Consider the following 22,315-nt stretch of genomic DNA (forward strand, 5'->3'; position numbering starts at 1 on the left):
TTTTTACTTTCTATCCACTCCACTTTTCCACTCAAAACCGTCATGATAAAGGTTCAGTGTGTGGAATTTAGTGACATCTAGTGGTGAAGCTGCATGTTGCACCTACACCTCCCTTTCCAAACATGAGAGAACCTGTGGGAGTCTTCAGTTGTCATAAAAACTCAAAAGGTGTTTAGTTTGTCCAGTCTGGGCTACTGTAAAAAACATGGCTAGTAATATTTTATATTCAATATCTGCCAATAGATCCTTTCACCTAAATCTTTCACACTGGACCTTTAATTTACAACCACTGGATTTGTGTAGAAAATGCAGACGACTATTATCAAATAATTGTCGGAAAGTTCTAATGATCATTTCTCCATAACGAGTCCAATTGTCTTATAAAAAGTAAGAGGTTTTATTTTGGAAAACTGCTCCTCGCCCCGGAAGTGCTTGTCCGTTGACCCCGTCTGACCCAGAGTGGGTTTCCGGTGTGTGTGATGTTGGAGGAGTTGTGAATCAGCTGCTTGAATTCGTCTCCGCTGAGGAAACCACCGCATCTGCGTGTTTCTAACGTGTTTCTTCGTCTGAACTCTGGAGTGAATGAAGCTGTTCGGTGAGTTTTACCCTGAAAACAGAGAAGAAACATCCGGTTTGTTCGCTAACGTCGGTTCAGGTGTCAAATGTCCGCGGCTGTAAACAACGCGGCTCCGCCAGCTTCCTGCTGTTTCCACATCATACTGGTTACCCTTTCACAGAACCAGTCTCACCAGCGCCTCTGAGGAAAAGTGGAACTCAACGTGGCTGTGAATTTATATCGTTAATGCTCTATTGTTAGCAGTTAGCATTTAGCATCAGCTAGCTGCGTGCCTCCTGTGTTCCAGTTTAAGTGGGGATCATGGCAACTGGGGATGTGTTGTCTTGAATCCAGATGTTGTCGGTCGGTTGCAGATTTGTGATTTTCACAACGTGTGTGACGCGTTGCGATCTCCTGAAGGTGTCGATGAAATACGATCTCATGACGCCACCGAGCCGCTGAGATGTTCGCTGCTTCACCTGGATGAAGCAGGTTCTACTCATCAGCTGTAGAACACCTGATGGGCTTTAAGGAAACGCCCATGTTACCTGGTGATCGTCCCAACACAGAACAAACCTGCAGACTCAATAACAGGCTTCACGAACTGATGCTCGTGGTTCAGAGGAGACACAGCGAGTTATGAAGAACACACACACACACACGTGGCCAGCTCCACGCACAGTGCTGTCGTTTGTTGCTGTTGATCATTACAATGCAAACACACCAAACACGTGTCGTATGAAAACATCCCTCACACCAACGAGGTGGAAGCACGTGCGGTGTCTTTGTGAGTAAAGTTGGTGAACGTGCTTTTATTGGACGTGTTGAGCTTCACGTGTCCTCCTCCGTTTTTATTTTCTATTATTTTGCAGTGAATGAATTTCATCATTCACTATTTCAGGTATTCCCCAATTAACTTGTTATTGATCATCACAAATCCTTATTTTAATTTTTCCATTGTTACTTTTTGAATAATAATCATATTTGTATCTCTACCCTTCTAATTCACAACATGATGAGGATGAGGAAGAGGAGGAGGCAATTCTTGGTCTTGATTCTGAGTCTGAAACCTCCGATGCTGAGGACCTAGACTTTGTTCCACAGGATCCAGCTGGAGTTGTGGGTGTGTCACTTTTGACCCATGTTGTGCATTAGAAAGGGGTTTGCATAGCTTGTGTATCAAAGTTAAAGTGTAGAAGAGCATTTCCTCTTCTACACTGAACATGGTATTGCCATCATAAGGAGACTTATCCTGTGAGTAACCTGCTGTAGATGAACAGGAGGACGCATGAAGCTTAACACGTCCAATAAAAGCACGTTCACCAACGACAGCTTCAGCGTGTCTCCGCACTTCAGACACAGGCGCTTTGTGAAAATGAAAAAATCTGCGCCCCAGTCTGCGACCGACCGACAACATCTGGAATAAAGACTACACATCACCAGTTGCCATGATCCCCAGTTAAACTGGAACATGTTGGTGATGTTTGTTTACGTGTCAGCCCATCGGAACAAACTCCACATGTTCGATGCTGATACGATGTCACGACCATTCAAATTGTGGTCGTCAACATTCATGTTTAAATGTAAGGACCCTAAGAAAGTGCACGTTTAGTCTTTTACGCCATTAAATTTCAATTTGGGAAACAAAACATCCGCCACTGCTGTTTGTGTCCTTTATATATAACTGTACCAGATAACATCTGGAACACAGATGGTACACATGTGAAGAAAATCACCAGATCACTGTTTGGTTTCTCTCTGTTGTTTCCTCCAGATGTTTTTCATTGAAATATAAACTAAATACATACAAAACACACACAGTGAGCACACACAAGTGGAAAAAGACAATATAAATGTTGTCAAGCACGTGGAAGAAGGATATATAACAGGCAGTGATAAATATAAGATAAGAAAATCCTATGTTAGTCCCACAACGAATCATTAACTGTGCTGATTGTACAGTTTATAAGAATGTGAGTAAGAACCCCAACATTTCAAAAAGTTAAGAGCAAATACTTAAGAGGTTCAGTGTGTATTCAGCTAATTCCTTCAATAATTAATAAAAACACACTTATGAATGCAAACCTCTGCACACTGGACCTTCAAGAGGGGGGACATGAGTCAAAATATAAATGTGCATATGTCCTTATAAAACGTCTTTACTTTGCTTTAGGTGATGTAAAAAATTATTTCATTTCTTTTATAAGCTTATATTGAATATGATATTTTCCTGCGTCAGATGTGACTGTGGCACCCGTCGACCATGAGTAACAGTCACCCCCTGCGACCACTTGCCTCTGTGTCGGAGATCGACCACATCCACCTGCTGTCGGAGCAGCTGGGCGCCCTGGTGCTCGGCGAGGAGTACAGCGATGTTACCTTCATCGTGGAGGAGAAGCGCTTCCCGGCGCACCGGGTCATCCTGGCAGCTCGGTGTCACTACTTCAGGTAACCGTGATCGTCTCAACTGTCCAGTCTTGTCTGTAACGTTACTTTCCTCAGTCCTACAGATCCCTGGGTAAGCTCACTTTTAACAGTTGTAATAATTGCACCCCGCCCTCTTGCCAACAGTTAATCACAGGGTTTTGTTCTTCTCTTTATTCAAGAGCGTGGTCTTTCAGTTCGAGAGCAGGACTCATTGACTTCATGTTCCAATATTGTAATATCTTCACTCAAAACGCTTTGCTCGCGCCCAATAGCCCCAGCTTGTGCTTAGATTTGCTCCTCTTGTGCCCAAACGCTGCGCTTGCACTCAGATATATTGTTGCTTGGACAGATTTCCTGTGCTCCTGCTTAAGTTCTACTCGCACTCGCGCTGCTTCTGTGCACACGTGAAACGTCTGCTCTTGTCATCAATAGAATTAAGAATCAGTCAAGTATTAACAAAGAGTCCTAGCTGTTACAAAAATAATTTGCAAGCTGTGATATCTGATCAAGGCATGATTGCTTTACTACCCCGTGTAATGTACATATTAAGATGAAGAGACATTATTTCATGTTGTGATTGGATGTGTTGGCCCTGTGGACCTCCTGTATTTCATTGACTGTAATGTGCTTGTTCTGGCTCCTTCAGGGCCCTGCTGTATGGGGGGATGAAAGAGTCCCAGCCCCAGGCGGAGGTGTGTCTGGAGGAGACACGGGCCGAAGCCTTCTCAATGCTGCTAAACTACCTGTACACAGGACGGGCCAGCCTCAGCTCCGCTCGAGAAGAGGTGGTGCTGGACTTCCTGGGCTTGGCTCACCGCTACGGCCTGCAGCCGCTGGAGGACTCCACCTCTGAGTTCCTCCGCACCGTCCTGCACACCAACAACGTCTGCCTGGTGTTTGACGTAGCCAGTCTCTACTCTCTGAGCGCACTCAGTGCAGCCTGCTGTGCCTACATGGACAGACATGCACCTGAAGTGTTGAGCTCTGATGGTTTCCTCATGCTCTCTAAGGTATGAAGTGGCAGGATCATGGAAGAGCACACAAAGAGCCACAATCAGTATTGCATCTGGTTCATTGTCATATTAGGATGACCTTAATTATTTCTCCATTTATGATGATGTATTTATTGGAATTTTAGAATAAACTGGGCAGTAAATATCTTCCATACCTTTGGTGTAACGTAAACCTGAGAAGCAGTGGCCTCTAGTGGCAGGTGAGAGATGTGTGCATGACAGAACAGCATAGGTCACATCCCTTAAATGTTGGAGTGTTTGTAACCTCGGGACTTTAGGCCACAGCATGTGTCAGTGCACAGAGCTTGAGCAAAGCTAATGACACACAACACGTCTCTGATAAAGATGTTTTTACGATGCGATCATCTGCTAAAAAATAATAACGTCATTATTATTTACAAATTTATCATCTGGTTCTGAATCTTCTTAATTGTTATTTTCATCGTTGTTTTCGTCAATGAATCTCTGCTGTGATCTTCTTCGGTATCGCTCCCCTAGCTTAGATCGTCTGAAACGCTACTTTACGTTTCCCATAATACATTTCACCTTTCCTGCAAGTATTTCATTCACATGTCTTGAAAATGATGACATCATATAAAACTTGCTTTAAAGGTATATACACGGATATGTTGCATCAGGTCTAAAGGGCTGATTACAATGTGTGTGTTGACAGATGGCTCTTCTGACTGTGGTCAGCCGAGACTCATTCGCTGCCAGCGAGAAGGAGATCTTCCTGGCCTTGAGTCGCTGGAGTCGGCACCACGGGGAGGGAGCTGACTCGCATGAGGTGATGTCGGCGGTGCGGCTGCCACTCATGACCCTGACGGAGATGCTGAACGTGGTGCGACCGTCCGGCCTTCTGAGCCCAGACAACCTGCTGGATGCCATTAAGACCCGCTCTGAGAGCCGCAACATGGACCTCAACTATCGGGGAATGCTTAGTCAGTGCCCTTCATCCTCCGCCTGCTTACAGTTACTACCACTGCTGTGGATCAGATCAAACATTGAATGCAAAATGTAATCGTGTTTACTTCTTTGCTTTTGGTACAGTACCAGAGGAGAACATCGCCACCATGAAGTACGGAGCTCAGGTGGTGAAAGGGGAGCTGAAGTCAGCGCTGCTGGACGGAGACACCCAGAACTACGACCTCGACCATGGCTTCTCCAGACATCCTATTGAGGAGGACGGCAGGGCGGGGATCCAGGTCAAACTGGGACAATCGTTCATTATCAACCACATACGCCTCCTGCTGTGGGACAGAGATAGCCGGTAAGACGAGCTTGTCTCACTCTGCCAAAAAAAACTACCACAGTGGGATGTGAATTTTATCTTTGGACCCATGTATAATTCACATGGGTGTTGTTGTATAATAAAGTGCAGACACAACTTCATTTTATCAATGATATAAGCTTCTGTCCTGAGATCCGATCACAAGTGGATAGTTCTACGTTTTGTGAGTTAGTATGTTTTTTTGCTGTTGAATTAACCTCATTAAACTGACTTGATGCATAATGTCAAACTCAATGTGAGGCGCTTTGTGTTCCTATTGACGATTGAAGGTCGTACTCCTACTACATCGAGGTGTCAATGGATGAGCTGGACTGGGTGCGTGTTGTAGACCATTCCAAGGTCCTCTGCCGCTCCTGGCAGAATCTGTACTTCACGCCACAAGTTTGCAGGTAGAACAATGCTGAACACACACACACACACACACACACACACACACACACACACACACACACACACACACAAATATATAATGTGAGTGTGGACGGCAGTTTGGATGTAATTCACCTTTAATTTATTCACTAATTTCTTTATGTTTGTATAACAGAAATTTGTTTACAGCTTACCCATCAACCACGACCAGTGTGTTAAACCAAATAGGTTGTATCACTTTCCGTCTGATGTTTTTTCTTCTTGTGTCAGGTACGTTCGCATCGTGGGAACACACAACACGGTCAACAAGGTTTTCCACCTCGTGGCTTTTGAATGCATGTTCACCAACCACTCATTTACCCTGGAGGACGGACTTGTGGGTAAGTCTTCACTGCACCTGTAGTCTGCCCTGTTTTCAACAAGTGACTTCCTGCGACGCTGCAGTGTTGTTCTAGATTCGATCTGTGCTCTGGTAACGTGTAAAGATGCAAAACAACTCTTTGAACCTGTGCTTCATGTCTGCAGTGCCCAGCGAGAATGTGGCGACCATCGCGTCCTGTGCCAGTGTCATCGAGGGTGTGAGCCGTAGCAGAAATGCCTTGCTCAACGGCGACACGCGCAACTACGACTGGGACTCTGGATACACCTGCCATCAGCTGGGTTCTGGAGCCATCGTCATCCAGCTGGCTCAGCCCTTCTCCATCGGATCCTTAAGGTAGATCCGCCCACGTTGTCAGCTGGAGCGAGAAACTGTTTAACTTTACACAATTACACCAGAATCCTGGGAACAAACATTTATTGTGTAACATAGACGGATTGCACTGGTGGCAAACACAATTAAAATGTCACTCAGTAGAGCTCACACCTTCGCCGAGGCCCAACAGTCTCCTTATGAAACCACATTTAAATTCACTAGATCTTGGATCTGCACCATCTCACATTGATAAATACCTGATTTCCTTCATCAGGATTCCTCTGAGAATCAACACTACATTGGAAAAAGTCCTATCTCACGCTGTTGAAGAAAATGATAAAAAAGATTTTGGAATCCTCACCAAAATGTAATGAGTTCTTTCTTGGCCCATGTCCGATTCATCCATAACATTAAAATTTGGATATGAACAAGACCTTTTAATTTTAGCTGCTACAACTGAAAACTGTGACCAGGGTGAGATTAAATGCAGAGAGTGGTAGTATTTCTGTTCTATATTCCATTTACCCCAAATCACCACAATAACCACCAGCATCACACTGAACACTGGTACGTGTTGAGATGGCGAAGTAGAAAACCAGTCAGTAGATGTTATTAAAGCTCTGTCCTCTGTTCAGGCTGCTGCTTTGGGACTGTGACGAGCGCTCCTACAGTTACTACATCGAAGTCTCCACCAACCAGCAGCAGTGGACGAAGGTGTTGGACCGCACCAGGGTGGCGTGTCGGTGAGCCTCCTGTTTCCTCGTCTTATTACTTCCTTCATCAGGCTTTGATTCATTCCTGCTGTTTTCCATTTAGTCCATAACATTAAGAGACAGCAAATTTGTATTTAGAACTGTATGAGTTAATCACCAGCTTTACATGATAATAGTCTAAAAACATTTTGACAATGTTGTCTCTTCCAGATCATGGCAGACCTTGATGTTTGATAAGCAGCCTGCTTCCTTCATCCGTATTGTTGGGACTCATAATACTGCGAATGAGGTGAAAACACATTTTACTGTGGGTGTCAGGCTTCGGTCTATTTCTTGTTTTAATGCTACAGGAAACAAAACCCTACGTCGGAGCAGAATTTAACTTTGTGCTATGTTGAGCTGGTGATTTCTCCTGATTGTGTCTGACTGTGATCTCCCTGCAGGTGTTCCACTGTGTTCACTTTGAGTGTCCAGCCCAGCTCGACACAGAGGTCAAGGAAGGAAGTCCTGGCCTGAATTCGTCTGACTCTGACGCCGCCTCCCAGCATCCACGTCCCCAGCGACCTTCACGGTCACACAGCCTGCTGCCCTCCCAGCCCTCCTCCCCCTCATCGTCGTCCTCACAGTCCCATCTCTAAGAGCGCCCTCGCCACCTCGCTGGAGGGTGCCGAGAGGAAGGGAGACCTCAGAATGCCATTTTGCACAGCCTTCATCATCCAGACTGCACTGCTACAACGCCAATTAAGGCGATCGTCTCATTGTCATAACCTGTGGTCATAAGTGCAACATTAGACACTGGTATATCTGTAGCAGAAGCGTTTAGGGCTCCGGTCTTCCTCTTAGTTTTGAAACTGAAAGTTAGATATTACATCCACTGGCCCGTGCATTTTTGTGAAGGTACTTTTTTAGCTACTAGAACTCAAGTTTTCTCCCGTCAAAATCAACTGTAAACTTTACTTCTCCAAAGATGAGGCACACACTGAAATGTGGTTTTACTGTACCGCCAAAGAACAGTAAGACCAGGAGGGGAAGAGCGTTGTTATCAGAATTTTACGAGTTAGTATTTCCAAAAGAAATGGATTTTATCCTCAAACGAGCTATTTTTTTAAGGAACTGTCTTAAAATGACTCTACTCACTTTTCATACCATCAAGCTAACGGAGTAGACGTCAAGTATTTTTCAAACTGTGGAATTAAATCTTTGAAAGGTTTGCCAAAGCTGTGGAGCAAATGCTTTCTGTGGCATTTGTATGCAAATAGCACTTAATCCAATTATGCATTTGCATATTAAGTAATGGCTGTTTTAGTATTTGTGGACGGGCTTTCATACCTGAAACCAAAACTTGTGGTCCTCATCTGGTGTTTAGGTCTTTTTCATAGTTGAAATTCATACCTCAAGCAAAACCTCGCTAAAACTTCAAGTCTATTCAATTAAGTGTCTTAATGAAGCATTTTAAGCACTTGAGTGGCTTAGCACAAATGATTGGGGAAATCAATTAGGTCGATGAAAATTGGCACTGATCGGCTCGGACCAAATTATATCTATATGCACTAGAGCTGCCTGGAAGAAAGTTCATATACAGTAGATGCACGAGCAGCTGCCATTGGCACTTTACTTTACTCAAGTGTACAGAAATAAAGGTTGCAGCTTGGGTCCTCTGACTGAAGTACAGTTCTGGAGCGCTGGGTTTGGTATCTTTCTGTTTTATGTTAAGTTAATTTGAACACGTCCTCGCTCCTGGACGTGTCTGTTTATGTGTTTTTAAATTAAGCTATCAGTGCCGTGGTTTCCTTTGTGTCCTGATGTTGCACTTTTGAGTTGTCTCCTGTGTTTGAAACCTTTTTGTTTGATGTTAGATAATCTCAAATAGCTAACTACCGTGGGTGACACACTGATGTTTCTATAAACCTCCTTCAGTCGTCCCTATCTATGTTTTAGAAGAAGTTGAATGAAGTTTTCTTTAATACATAACCAGAGAAGTGAAATAGGACTTTGTTTAGGTTACACTCCCCCCTACCCCCCTTCCTCACTTTGTGTATAGTTTTACCTAATAAATATATTTGTTTTGACCATTGACGTGCGATTGCATTTCACTGCCTCTGGTTCAGCACATTGCCTGTTAGAAATGTGATCACGGAAACAGCTGACATAGTTTATGAATGTTCGTTGCTGTGCGGTGTCTGCTGAGTCACTGCTGTTAAAACAAAGCGGAGGTCTTTGATACGAGCAGCTCAGTGATCGATACCTTCGGTTCGGTGTCGGGAGCTTCTGTTACAGAGCAACAGGTTCATCATGCTGCAGGAAGCTCTTCAGGCTATTTTCATGTGTAATACTGCCCTCTGAAGTTTTTTGTCATGAAACATTTAAAAAAATTTGAAGCTCAGATTGTACTTTTGTCTCGTTTTTGTTCGCCCCAGATGTAGAAAGAGGAGAATTTTAAAATGAGAGCACTGATTTGACTCTCAGAATGGAAACAGTCTTGGAAGTCTGATATAACTAGAATGTCACCTGTGAAGTCAGACTCATTCCTCCTCATTGTGCTCAGTTTAAACGTTAGAAATGTATACAGAATAAATATATTAATATTTATAATTCTTCATTGTATTCTTGAAACTATTTAAAGATGGTTTCTCTTTTTTTCCATTTTAATGCATGAATTAGATATTAATGCACATTTATTATTATATTTATCATCTCATAATAACATACAGGATTTGAGGCATTTTGAAGTAGATCAAGTCTTTCAACTTTTTAGTTTTTATAAAGAGTGCGTTGCTTGGTGGTTTTATTTGCTTATTTCTCAAATATTCTATAGAAAATATGTTCAACTGTTCCAGGTTCCTTAAGGCAGAGCAACGTGGATCAACTTCAAACCCAAACCACGTCAATTCTCATTGCATGTTTCTGGCTTCTTCGTCTCGTGGTAAAATGTTGACATTTCTGCTTTGATGTCATTTATTTTTGCCCGTTTAGAGGTCTTTAAACTTTTTGTTTTTTATAAAAAGTTGTTGGGTCGGTTCTCTGTCTGTGGTTTTATTTACAATTCACAGAAAACTATGTGTCAGGTTCCTTTTAGACAGAACATGGATCAACATCAAAGCAAATCGTGTTTGTGGCTCATGGTTTCCTTGGTACAATATTGACATTAGTGCTTTGATGGACGCGTTTCCGGTGCACGGTTCCCGGAGCCCTCGACGTGTGAGCAGGGGTGGTCCTGGTGTGCTCGGAGGGGAAGGCCTTCCTCGATCTATTTATTTTCGCTCTTCTCTCCCCTCCCACGCATTTCACGTCGATGTGTGTGTTTCGTGAACGTGGTGCCGGACGCTGGCGGATCTCCCGGAGCCTTTAGGTGTCGACTCGAACCCCGGGACGCCCCCGTCGCTTCGCTCGCCCGTCGACACGTCCCGACGCCCAGCTGATCGCTTCTCCGGGACCCGTTCGATTCCTCCGCTTCCGACGCTCGGTTCCGCTCGACCGGAGGATTCCTGCGGTCCGCTCCGCCTCCGGCCCGTGGACCGTAAGACAAAGAGGACATTTATCCGTGTTTGTGGATCGTTGTCCCCCAGGGATCGACCAGGCCCCGGACTCATCCTCCAGCCTCGCGTTTCCTCATCGCTTCTTTCCTTGTGTCGGAGTCATGGGAGACACCAGCGAGCGAAGCAAGCCTCCGGGGCTCCCTCCGCGCTGCCCCTGCGGATTCTGGGGGTGAGTTTGAATCCCGATCCAATGTGGGTACGACCCGGATGGGACGAGGCTCAGCGGGTCTCACCCAGTCCGAACCCATTGTTGTTGTTCTGCTGTGCAGGCCGAGGGTGGGGGGTTGGGGAGTTAGCTAATAAATAAACCTGCTAGCTGGAGAACTAGCTCAACCTCCGCCTGCTTTCCAAACTAACGCACTTTCCACCGTTTAGCGGCTGGAGTTGTCTTTTCAAGCGGGGACGTCGTGTTTCGAGGTGGACTCGGGGACTCGGGACGTGACGGACCGACGCAGACATGATTTATTACAGCAGGTTCCGTTTTAAACCTGTTTTCTTTGCGGCGGAAGAGACGCGACTGTTAGCACGTTAGCTTGTGTGAACTTGCCCTCGAACAGAGCCGTGCTAACGAGCCACCGGGTTGTTTCAGGGGGTTTCACACCTTTTTGTACAGTCGCTCTGGATGTGGGTTAGAAACCGGATGTGATTCACTCCTGTGCTGGCACCGGAGAGAAGTGGCTACATGCAAACCCCGGATTCACCAGCGACGCTGAAACACGACTGTTTCTCCTTTACAGGCTCATAACAGCTGATAAAGCTCTGATAAGATCACTGCCACCTCATCACTGAGCAGCACCGACACTGTCTGTGACTCTCCAAGAGGACACACACACTCACAGGAATACAAAACGTCCAAGACGAGAAGCAAATGAACACAATGCCATTTGAATTTAAAGATGACAAATGGCTTAAAACAAAATCTAGAATTAAAGACATCAGATAAAATATTTAAAATAACGGCCTGAAAAGTAAAAGCCGTTCTGTTGAACTACGTTTTTATGGCAGTGAGGTTTCAAACTGCCGACAATTTCTACAGTTAGCTGGAAAGTCCCTCAGGGCTCTGTGTTGTGCCCAAAACGTTTTATTATATATGTTAATTAAACTAATGAGGTATCCATTACACTTCCTTCTATTTGCAGATATTTTCACTGGAATGAGACTAAATTTATGGTTTTGGGTGAATTTAAAAGAGGGATGAACAATTTTCAAATGGTTCTCGGCAGAGTTAATATAATATAGGCACTCTGAGGACCAGTAATACCAGTTACAAACTGCTTCACATAGAGGACAGATATAAACTGGGAATGCAAATGTTTAAAGACAAGAAGCAAATGAACACACTGTCATTTAAAAGTGCGTTAGTCATTGTAATGTGGTGATGAGCTCCCATTGTGTGAAATACAACCTGAAGGATAACAGCAGTCCTGTTCTGAGGTATGAACTGTCAGTTGACTACCAACCCCCTCCCCCAAGATCCAGCCCCCAGTTGCCTTCATTTGTTGGTGTCCACTAGGCAAACTGGGACCAGTAACCCACCTGTCAATGTCAGGTGACACAAATGGCAGCAGCGTTGTGTGTTTACAGCCCTGTGCTCAGAATAACACCTGGCCGGGGGGGCTGCTTTCTGCCTGTCCCACACAGGCTCCTCGCACATGTCACTGAAACTCAAGGCCTCTTAATAAGATCTTGAGCACGGTTAGGGACGGCGTGTTGAAGGATTCAGCATCGCGGCTCTTTGCTTCCCCTTCCGCTGGCAGCACCAGTGACGCACATCTTCTAATACAGGGTTTTTGTTTCACACTTATTGGCTCATGTCAACGTTAAAAAGACTCTGTTAAGATCAAGTGTACTCAAATCTGCTGAGAGTAGGAAGGTTTTAATACCAAAGACGATACCAGGTGATTTGATTTACTGGTTTCTCCTCTTTAAGAGAAGCTGTTTCTCATCAGTGAATCACCTGGATGAAATGGTAACCTGAGGAATGAGAACTAGAACGACACTTGGTAGAGTTCACACCTCCCTCAAGGCCTCAGTCCCCGTATCAGACCACATTTAAATCCACTAGATCCTGATTTTTATTTGAATCTCCACCAAAGTGCACACACGTATAAATATCAATCCCCGAAACGTGTCTGATTCCTTTCATCAAGATCCATGAATTATACTCGGAGAAATCCAACAAATGCTCTTCTACCTTTTTTATCTGAATTTCTTGCCGATAGTCTGGTCGAACTCTGAAAACGTAAATCACCATTTTAATAATTTCATTGAGTTTCATCACCAGTCTTGCCTTTCATTGGTCAGGTATGGAGTTAGCAGTTTATTAGGATCAGCTGCACAGTCTGAGAAACCAAACCGTCCTGTTTTTAAATGCAGTCTTTGACTCGGTTGATTCAACTTTTTCAATTCTTGAAGCTGTGGTTAGTGTTGATGTGACGCCACCTTTACATTTATGAATGTGGTGGAAACACATTTTCCAAATCTGTATCTGCAGTTGTATAATTATAGCAGAAATAAGACAATGGCAGACTTGTGTCGGCACCAACTTCCAGTCATTTGTTTCTGTGCTGCCTGTCATTTAGAGTTATTGATGTATCTTGGTGACTCACAGGTGTAGTGACTGTAACGGGTAAAAAACAACACCTCCTTGGTGAAGGTGAAACATTCTGTGCAGGCTTGTCCTGCTGCATTAGTCACATAGCTCCTGTAGGAACAATGACATGAATACCCTACGGACTTCCAGCGTCTATTGACTATTGACAGGACTCGCAGCTGATAGAAACGAGCCAGCCCAACGTATTGTGGTGGTGTGAACGTTAAAGAGAGATCCAGAAGCTGAGGGAAAGACGTGGCATACCTGCAGGAAAGGTACTGCCGACCACCAAGAAGAGCAGGAGCGCATGTCCAGAGTACTTTGTGTTTGAGGATAAAAGGAGACAAATTCTGCTCATATTCAGGATCATGATTTTAATCACTGTTCTTACCTGAAAAGGTTTTCATGCTGTAATGTTCAGAAAACGCATCGCTTTCCTCAGACCGTCCAATGCTGCTGCTGCTCCTCTTTTCAGCCTCTGTCTCAAACAGATCCCCATTTATTTGTTATGGGCTGAAACCTTTATTTTACAGAATTAATAATGCTGAAAATGTGCATTTATGTCAAAATTTGACATAAAAGTGTATTTCTTAATTTAAGTTTTATATATTGGGTTGTATTTGTGATTTTGTCTTAAATTTGTATCGGTGAAAGTCCTCGGTTGAGGTTAATCACAAATATATTCTGTCCTCTTTCCTCAGGTCCAGTAAAACCATGAACATGTGCTCCAAATGTTTTGCTGGTAAGTGCCAACACATAATAGTTTTTTAATCCGAGCAATGTGACAAATCACTGAAGTATAAATAGATATTCATTTATACATTTGTCACATTTTGTCCTTCATACCAGGGACGCAGCGAAAAGCTGATCTCAGGTAGTGATGCTAACAAAGCTAGCAAGTCTTAACAAAAAATGTTTCCACCTTTTTGAATTATTTTGGTTGGTTATTAAAGTAGAAAGGAACATGCTTGTGTAAGAGAAAATGCCATTTTATTAAAAACCTTGACTTGCTTTTGAGAGATCAGTTAAAGGGGACATAGCATGCAAATTCCACTTTGTTAGTGCTTCTACAGGTTAATGTGGTATCTGGCATGTCTACCAACCCAAAACTCTGGGAAAAACACTCGTGTTTGTTATAGTTCCTCTAAGTCAGAAACGTCATGCTTGAGCGACTGGTTGCGCTTCCTGGGTATTGTGTCGTAACAAGGAACTGAAGTCTCCTACATGGTCTTGGCCCCCCCCCGTCCCCCACACCGTCCCCCACACTCGTTACTTCGGGTTTACCGGAGGCAGCGAGAGCGCAGCGCCGTTCCCAGCAGCGCGGCTGTTCACAGACGAGCATTTCTCCGCTGGTCAGCTCGCGATTCACTCATGTGGCATTTGTCTGATCGTTGGGACTGGAGGCTGCAGCAGCTGCTCGGGGCGACCGCCGCTCTCCCGTGCGTGAGCTGGAATTTGTGTCAGCGCCACACAGCAGCAGTGTGGAGGACTTCCGCAGTGTTCAGCGCTACTGTAACCCCGCCCCATTCACGGGTACAACAACAAGCGGAGAAAGCAGAATCGCGGGCTGACCTTATATATACAGTCTATGGGGCTGACCAGCGAAAATGCTCGGTGAACAGCCAGGCGGCTGCGCGCTGGACAGCGCTGCGCTGCCTCGCGTCTTCCACACTGCCAGCTGTGTGAAGACTTCAGTGTTCAGCTCTACTGTCGCGGTTACAGTAGTTCCGCGTCGTATTCCAGTAGTTCGGGTTACAGTAGTTCCGCGGTACGGCCGAAGTGCGCTGCGAGCAGCGCAGCGCGTTCTCAGCACGCAGCCGCCTGGCTGTTCACAGACGAGCATTTCTCCGCTGGTCAGCCCCATAGACTGTACATAAAGGTCAGCCGCGATTCTGCTTTCTCCGCTTGTTGTTGTACCGAATGTCGGGTTCGGGAAATGATGGTCTTCATAGCCCCCCACCTCTCTTCTCTCTGTCTGTCTGCTTGTGCTTGTAGTGGATGGGCAGGGGGACATTTAATTATGTGATTGGGAAAATTAAAACCCAGGACAACAAGGGAATACAAAGTATGGGATGCATATTTGATAATTTATATCATATAAAATATGTAATTTATATCGTTTAAAATCATGGGGAGAGGGGGAGGGGGAGCTGGCTCATTAGCATTTAAAGGAACAGGCAGTCAAAACAGGTCACTCGGTGAGGCTGTTTATACAGGGTAAAGGTGCTGTTTTATATGACCTTGTGGTATTTTGACAAAGTATGTTACAGACATTTCATTAAGACCCCAAGGAACCATATCAACTTGTGGTAAAATGGGCATGCTATGTCCTTTAAGAGTTAGTATCTTCGGATACCACCCCAGTGAATCTCCTTCTGGTTACAGCTTTCAGCATTTTCTTCTGAAACTACTTGAAGTAGAGAATGTGTTTTTCTGCAGCGTGTCAGACAAAGAAAAAAGCCCAATTAAAGTTTGAAAATGTCCAAGCCAGCATTAAGTTTTCTCAGTGTCCTCTCCAGTCTGGTCTGGGAGGATGGGTGGAGGGTGCACTTCAGCCCTGTGGCGGCCATGGCAACCGGGGAGTACAGCAGACAGCGAGGACCTTAGGGCCGCAGCATCGAGTCTAGCATCGCAGACAGCTGTAACGCTCAGAATAGACACAATACGCTTGAGTACTGCGGCTGAGCAGAAGTGGGTTAGCCCACATGTGGAGGAGAAACCGAAATCTAGGCTGACCTCCCTCACCCTCCCCGGAGGGGGAGGAACAAAGACGGCATCCTCATGGATCAATAACGTCTGAGATCGTTATACATGTGATGGTGTCAGACTTTTACTAAATCAGAGTTAGCTGAGTGAACTTGTTATGTGTTTAATTCAGTTCAGAGCCGGGACTGTTTCTAAAACTTTATGCACAACTTTCTCTACAGTACAGATGTTTTTCGTTTTACCCTCAGCTCTCTGTTTCCTATAGACTGATTTTATTTTTCATCAAGATCCATAAATTATTCTCTTAGAAATCAAGTAAAATGTTGAAGAACATCCTCATTGACCATGTTAAAGAAAGTGACTTGAACCATATCACATCCTTCCAACAAGTTTTCGTGGAAATGCGTCGAGTGGTTTTTGTGTAATCCTGCTAACAGACAAACAAACGAATAGGAAACTCTGTCATTGACCTTCTGATTGGCTTGTCGGCCGTGTGTTGCCACTTCCTGTATTTGCCGGTTAATGTAGCGTCTTATGGTGATAACCCCCCCCCCCCGGATCCAGATCCACACCAGAAGTTAATTGGTCCCTTTCTTCCTTCCAAGTTTCATGTTAATCTGTCCAGTAGTTTTTTTTATTAACAGCCAGACAAACAAACTGATGAAAACATAACGTCCTTGGTGGAGGTGATAATGACTTCAGGTGCAAACAGTCAGAATATGTTGCTCTTCAGTTGAGATCTTTCATGACTTTGCTAAATCACTGTCTGCTGTGTGCATTGATTTTTATATTGTGTTGTTGTCGTGGGTGGTGTTATTATTCATATTGATCATCTCAAAGAGGCCAGTGCAAAGAAATTCAGTCTATCCTGGATTTAAAGTACCTTCCCAGTATGAAACGTGTTCAACACCTAATAAGTTAGATATTTTAGACCTAACTATTCCTAAAGGTCTTCACGTTTGTTGTGGTGTGACTCTCTGATCATTACTGTGTTGTCTTTATGATGAGCACTGCTGACGGCAGCAGAGGTAAAACAGAGGTTATCTATAAAAAGTGCTCCATCAACAAAAACATCTATACATTATTCACAGGACACCAGCTTTGCCTTCAGTTCCTGTCCTTGATCTAATCAACAGTTTCAGTTCTAAAGTAGAGAACGTTATTGACGCCGTTGTCCCACGAAGTTTAAAGTTGTCTCTACTTGAATAAAAGTTTGTCTTTTCAAGTTGACGTCCTGTCTTCTACGTGTGTTCTTCCCGTCTCTCATCCGTCTGTTATGGACTCATTCGGACATTCTCCTGAGTTCTTACTACGGGGCTGGCAGTAAAAACAACAGAGCAATTGTCTTGGACATCTGCGTTCTTACGTACAGCCCAATAAATCCCTCCTTAACTGATAAGTCATGAAATTACTGATAAAATCCAAAGAACTGTCTGTAACTATCTCGGGGAAATGCCCACGTCACCAGTGCCTCGGCATAAAACTTTTCTTGTCAACTTGGCACATTGTCAGACCCATAGATTATACAGCCTCAGCTCTAATAGTTCAATGCTTTCGGACCACGCCTTGTATGTTTCTCTCTAATCCCACTCTCTGTCCCTGACCACAGACATCCAGAAGAAGCCGCCAGGAGAGGACTGCACCTCCAAGCCTATCCAAAGCACTGGGAGTAGCCAATCAACCATTTTCAGTAGCGAGACGAGCAGTAGCAGTAGCCAGTCCCTATTGTCGTCGCCGCCCTCTAGCTCTGAGCAACCATCGGCCGAAGAGCCCTCGCCAACGTTTCCCAGCACGAGGGAAGGTGAGATCGGACGGATTTAATACTAACCTTAAACTTGCTTGATGTCCAATTCATGTAGTATTCTGTCATTTTATAGTATTTTTGGAAGTACGGTGTTGGAGTAAACGTTTTATTCTGTCTGACAAGTCTCTTAATTTACATCTGCAGGCGCGTCGTCCACAGAAACAGCCCAGGGCACACTCTGCACACCCACAAAACGTCCACGAGAATCAGGTACGGTCGGCCTCTTCTCCCTGCCGGTGCTTCTGTGTGACCTGTCCCACTTTGAGTGCTAACCATTACTCCTGTCGTGTTTTGCGCAGCCTCGGGCTCGGAGGGCGAGGCGACGCCAGAGAAGCGGCCTCGGACAGACGAGAAAGAGGGGAGCAGCGAGGAGGCCCGCGGGACGCCCAAGCAGAAGAACCGCCGGCGCTGCTATCGCTGCCAAACCAAACTAGAGCTGGTGCAGCAGGAACTGGGCTCCTGCCGCTGTGGTCAGTTACAACACTTCCTTGTCTCTCAGTCATGTGTCAGAATGACCCCAGAGGGTGCACACGCTTCATCCAGCACCACTTCCAGTGTAGTTTAACTCAAAATCTGAAACTACCACTGCTCGGTGGCAGGAACTGCATGTCAGCCCCTGGGTTTATTCTCACATTTAGGCTACATCCACACTAATGTGTTTTTGTTTTGAAACTAAAACGATCTCTGTCCACACAAGCATCTGAGCTCTGCATCAGTTATAATCTGTCTCAGTCTTTACCACACACTGGAGTATATCATGTGACCATTCACGTACATTTGGCAATGTGTGTGTCAGCGAAAACAGGAAGCAGATTGTCTACTCTGCAGTTGGTTGCTTGGTTACAGAAAACACTACACACAAGAAGAGTGTTGAAGAGTCTTTTCTTCTGAGTGATGACAAGGTGGAACTGTTACTGACAGTTGGTGTTAGCAACGTTTTGCATGTTGGTCCTGACCGATGAGAACCAATCGGCAAACAAATGTCGATGACTGCATCGTTTCCTGTCCAGACTTTGACACCGCCGCCGAGTTCTCAAACTTAAACAGGGTCCATGGAGATTCCCGATTTCTCTGTTTCAGGTCGTGTGGACGGCAGATGTACACGGAGCAGCAGTGATGTGTTTTAACATTAAAACGTAGTGTGGATGTAGCCTCACATAAGTGCCCTTATAAGTTTAACTTGTAAGGGCATAGTTATATCATGTGTATTGTTAAGGACCCAAGGAAGTACAGTGTTGGATTGTGGTGCAATTTGGACTCGTTCAATATTAACTAACTTTGAATAAACAGGTGGCTGCAGAGACTCATCAACATAGGTGATGATATCGTTCACGACAACTAATGATTTTCCACTTTGGGTTCTGTGTTCTGAGCCGATCATTAAATAAACAGGTGAACAGCTCTTTGTGCAGCAGCAGGTCTTTGCTTCAGGTTCTGTGGCCCGAGTCCAGCAGCAGCTCCTTATCACTGCAGGTCACTTTGACACTTTCTGAATTTTACAGTTTCTATATAATCCCTTTAAACGGATCAAACCCTAAACAAGCAAACCCAGGTTTTCATGATCCTGTTCATGTTTGTTTACATTTTTGTAAATTCTAAAAGTAAGAAAAGCCACAAACTTCCCACTATGGGGAAATGTACTAAACATGTATGTGGTAGCACAAACAAAATATGTGATTTTAAAAAACTGAATCATTAAAAAAAATAATTTGTCATTAAAATCTTAGTAACAAGTAGAGATTTCTGTCAGATTCAGATCTTTGCGTAGGATGGATGTAATATACTTTTAACACCTTTTCTGAGTCCCTGATGCACAGGTTTGCAGATGATTCGCTGAGCTGCACTTCATGATTACAACTTTTTTCAATTACCTAAAGTTTTTGTTGGTTTCTCTTTTTTAATTGGACGAGGGAAGTTTTGCAAATCGGTTGAAGAAGTGAGTAAAGACTTTGTTTCTGTCTCTTGTGTTGTTGGTGAGGTGAAACCACTGATGTAACGTTTCCTCCCATACGAAGCAGGAGCAGCAGAACACGAGTCTGCGTCACTGCCTCCCTCACCCCTTTGTGTCTGTTTCCCCCGCCAGGCTACGTATTCTGCATGCTCCACCGTCTACCTGAGCAGCACGACTGCCTGTTCGACCACCTGGGCCGCGGACGCGAGGAGGCCGTCCTCAAGATGGTGAAGCTGGACCGCAAGGTGGGCCGCTCGTGCCAACGCATCGGGGAGGAGTGCTCCTGATTGGTCACGCCGTGTCCAGCCATCCAGTGAAGAGATGAGGCGCTTACTAAGAGGAGGAGGAGGAGGTGGAGGGAGAGCGAGGAGGAATGACAAATGGGGTGATGGTGGGAGGGGGAGGGAGGGGGTGGGGAAGAAGAAGAAGAAGAGGAGGAGGAGGGAGCACGGTCGTAACATCCTGCATCTGACCCGACGATTCTGGATCTGAGCTTGACGGCGCCCTGTTGTCGACCCCGACTTCCCGCCCGGAGCGTCTGTGCGGACTCGGCTCCGGGCGAGGCAGCTCGGGGCCAACAGGGGGCCCCGGTGGCTGTTCTGCGGAGCCACGTTCAGTATCGCATGCTCACACACACACAGCCTTAACCCCACCCCCACCCCCGCCGTCTTCAGAGGGAGGACGCCGCAGAGACGGATCCAGTCAGTCGTACATCACGCACATGGTTTCCTCCTCTTGCTCACGCTCCTTTTTTCAGAACAGGAAGTTGCGGAAAACGAACTGTTGTAGCGTTCGGCTGAACTGATCCGTTTGGATTCTCATTCAACTGAGTTATTGTTTGTTGATTTTTATTTTTCCATTTCTTGGTCGCGGGTGCGGGGTCCGGCTCTATCCCACGACCAGTCCTCAGGTCGTCATCAAGGGGTTGGAGTATCAAACCTGTAACCCCACCTTCCTCTCTTGTTTCCTTTCCTTCTTCCACCAACATTTAGGTCCATGCACGGCATCACCAAACGTTTTGTGCTCATGCATGGTACCAGCAGTGTATTTGTGCAGGTTTGAGTGTGTCGTACGGTAAAGTGAGGCAGTGCAAGGATGCTGTCATGGTTTGATTTCTTTCTGTTTTTCATGTGGCCGTCATGGTGATTCGCTTGTTTTTACTTCTCAACCACGGTGTCGTGGAGGACAATACAGCCAATCCCTGCCTCTGCTCACATGGACTGTTGACAAAAAGAAAAAATACAAATAACTATTTAAAAAAATTCAAATAAAAACCACACTAATGGACAAGAGTAACTCAGATAAATCCTCTGTGTAGCAGATCCTCTTCTCCTCCTCCCCCTCTCCCCTTCTCAATTTACTGAGTGGTACTGTTGTTCTTGGTGCATTCGGGGGAACACGACTGAATTTTTGTATTCAAATGAAGAGTTCTTCTCCAAAACTTCATGTGTTCATTAAGAAAAATAATCTAAAGTTCATAATGGATGGTTTCACCAGAGTGCGAAAGAGAATACATAAAATAACTTACTACCCTTTGAATAGCTCTATAATTTATTTCTTATTTTGTGTTTTTTTTGTGAGTAGAATCAGGTGTCAGATCGGGGAACATAATCATAAAGTATGAGTCGATGAAATCGAAGAGAGACGGGTTTTTCACGCAGTTTCAATCGGTGATGTCATATTGATACGCAGCACGAGTGAACGTTTGTTTTAAAGCTGAGAAATTAACCAAACTCTGGTTATTGGGGAGATTTAACACCTGAAACCAAATTTTAAAAAATGACACCAGACAGATGTTGGTAAAATCTTGAAAATTTCGGTTAAGTAACCAAACTTCTATCGGTTCTCCTCAGTTCAATTCTGCTACTAATGAACCTGATGAAGTGCATGTTTTTGTTTTTATAATGTTTCTGTTGGACCCGGTCGGGGGGGTTGCACGTCTTGTTGACACCACAGCTTCAAACTGCAGCTGCTCTCCGGGTCTGATGATGCTGCAGAAATGAAACGTGAATTCTCAAATTGAGTTGTTTCTCCCTTTTCCTCAGATGTTTAGTTTTGCTCTGCTGGACTCTGTGCTGTGCATATTGTTCAAATACACCTTCCTTCCTTTTCCTCAAAGGGGCCGTTTCACCTCGATCAACCTTTTTCTGTTTGACTTTTTCAAAGCCGATATTTGCTTCTTCAGATTTTAATTTGGTTTTCATTGTAGGCATATTAAAAGCTATTACTTTGCAGGAAGTCCAATTTGATTATGTTGGATTGCTACTGTTTCTTTTTTAATTTGAAGAACTCAGAAACATGAAGCAGTAGATTTCCTCGAATGGCAGGAAAATTCAATTTACTTTCTTCTTTTGCAAAATAACTATGTAAACGTTGATGGAGGTGGACAGCCCTTATAACCAGACACCACTTAACTATGCTAATCCTCATGCACACGTTATCGTTTCTTCTCTCCCTCATCTCCTACCACGCCCCCTCCTCCCGTCTTCTCCAATGAGAACGCAGCGAAGGATAAAGGGAGTCAGGAGAAACTGGCTGGTTCTTATTTTGATATTTGACAAAACTTGTTCCTTTTTTTTTTTTGTTTGAGTGCTAATGAGAAATGGAAGAAATTGAGTATCTTTCTGTACCTTTTAAAGAAAATTATTTAACCTTATATCAG

At 44.6% G+C, this 22,315-nt stretch overlaps 2 protein-coding genes across 3 annotated transcripts; both read left to right on the forward strand.

Annotated features, from left to right (window-relative positions):
* The first annotated feature begins 430 nt into the window (after positions 1-430).
* btbd9 (BTB (POZ) domain containing 9) lies at positions 431-9,139 on the forward strand. The gene is made up of 11 exons (XM_035144196.2): positions 431-595; positions 2,796-3,004; positions 3,630-3,993; positions 4,670-4,937; positions 5,047-5,266; positions 5,557-5,676; positions 5,927-6,036; positions 6,182-6,371; positions 6,986-7,093; positions 7,274-7,352; positions 7,507-9,139. Exons 2-11 carry the CDS (start codon positions 2,820-2,822, stop codon positions 7,699-7,701), a joined length of 1,839 nt encoding a protein of 612 aa, XP_035000087.1. The 5' UTR covers positions 431-595; positions 2,796-2,819; the 3' UTR covers positions 7,702-9,139.
* Positions 9,140-10,222: 1,083 nt separating this feature from the next.
* Positions 10,223-20,034, forward strand: zfand3 (zinc finger, AN1-type domain 3). 2 transcript variants are annotated; one of them, XM_035143804.1, is made up of 7 exons: positions 10,223-10,768; positions 13,894-13,934; positions 17,508-17,699; positions 17,847-17,912; positions 18,002-18,172; positions 19,618-19,638; positions 19,786-19,928. In XM_035143804.1, the coding sequence occupies exons 1-6, from the start codon at positions 10,701-10,703 to the stop codon at positions 19,632-19,634; spliced, it is 555 nt and encodes a 184-aa protein (XP_034999695.1). In that variant the 5' UTR covers positions 10,223-10,700; the 3' UTR covers positions 19,635-19,638; positions 19,786-19,928. The 2 variants fall into 2 exon arrangements, with proteins under 2 accessions (XP_034999695.1, XP_034999694.1); XM_035143803.2 differs by lacking the exon at positions 19,618-19,638 and having other exon boundaries at positions 19,786-20,034.
* The last annotated feature ends 2,281 nt before the right edge of the window (positions 20,035-22,315 follow it).

The sequence above is a fragment of the Hippoglossus stenolepis genome, chromosome 20, assembly GCF_022539355.2.
Source record: "Hippoglossus stenolepis isolate QCI-W04-F060 chromosome 20, HSTE1.2, whole genome shotgun sequence".
Lineage (NCBI taxonomy): Eukaryota > Metazoa > Chordata > Actinopteri > Pleuronectiformes > Pleuronectidae > Hippoglossus > Hippoglossus stenolepis.

Coding starts and splice junctions, on each gene's coding strand:
- btbd9 (XM_035144196.2), top strand. CDS start 2,820: ATGAGTAACAGTCACCCCCTGCGACCACTTGCCTCTGTGTCGGAGATC. Junction 6,037..6,181: donor CCTGGAGGACGGACTTGTGG/GTAAGTCTTCAC, acceptor TCATGTCTGCAG/TGCCCAGCGAGAATGTGGCG. Junction 7,094..7,273: donor CGCACCAGGGTGGCGTGTCG/GTGAGCCTCCTG, acceptor TGTCTCTTCCAG/ATCATGGCAGACCTTGATGT.
- zfand3 (XM_035143803.2), top strand. CDS start 10,701: ATGGGAGACACCAGCGAGCGAAGCAAGCCTCCGGGGCTCCCTCCGCGC. Junction 13,935..17,507: donor GTGCTCCAAATGTTTTGCTG/GTAAGTGCCAAC, acceptor CCCTGACCACAG/ACATCCAGAAGAAGCCGCCA. Junction 17,913..18,001: donor AAAACGTCCACGAGAATCAG/GTACGGTCGGCC, acceptor TGTTTTGCGCAG/CCTCGGGCTCGGAGGGCGAG.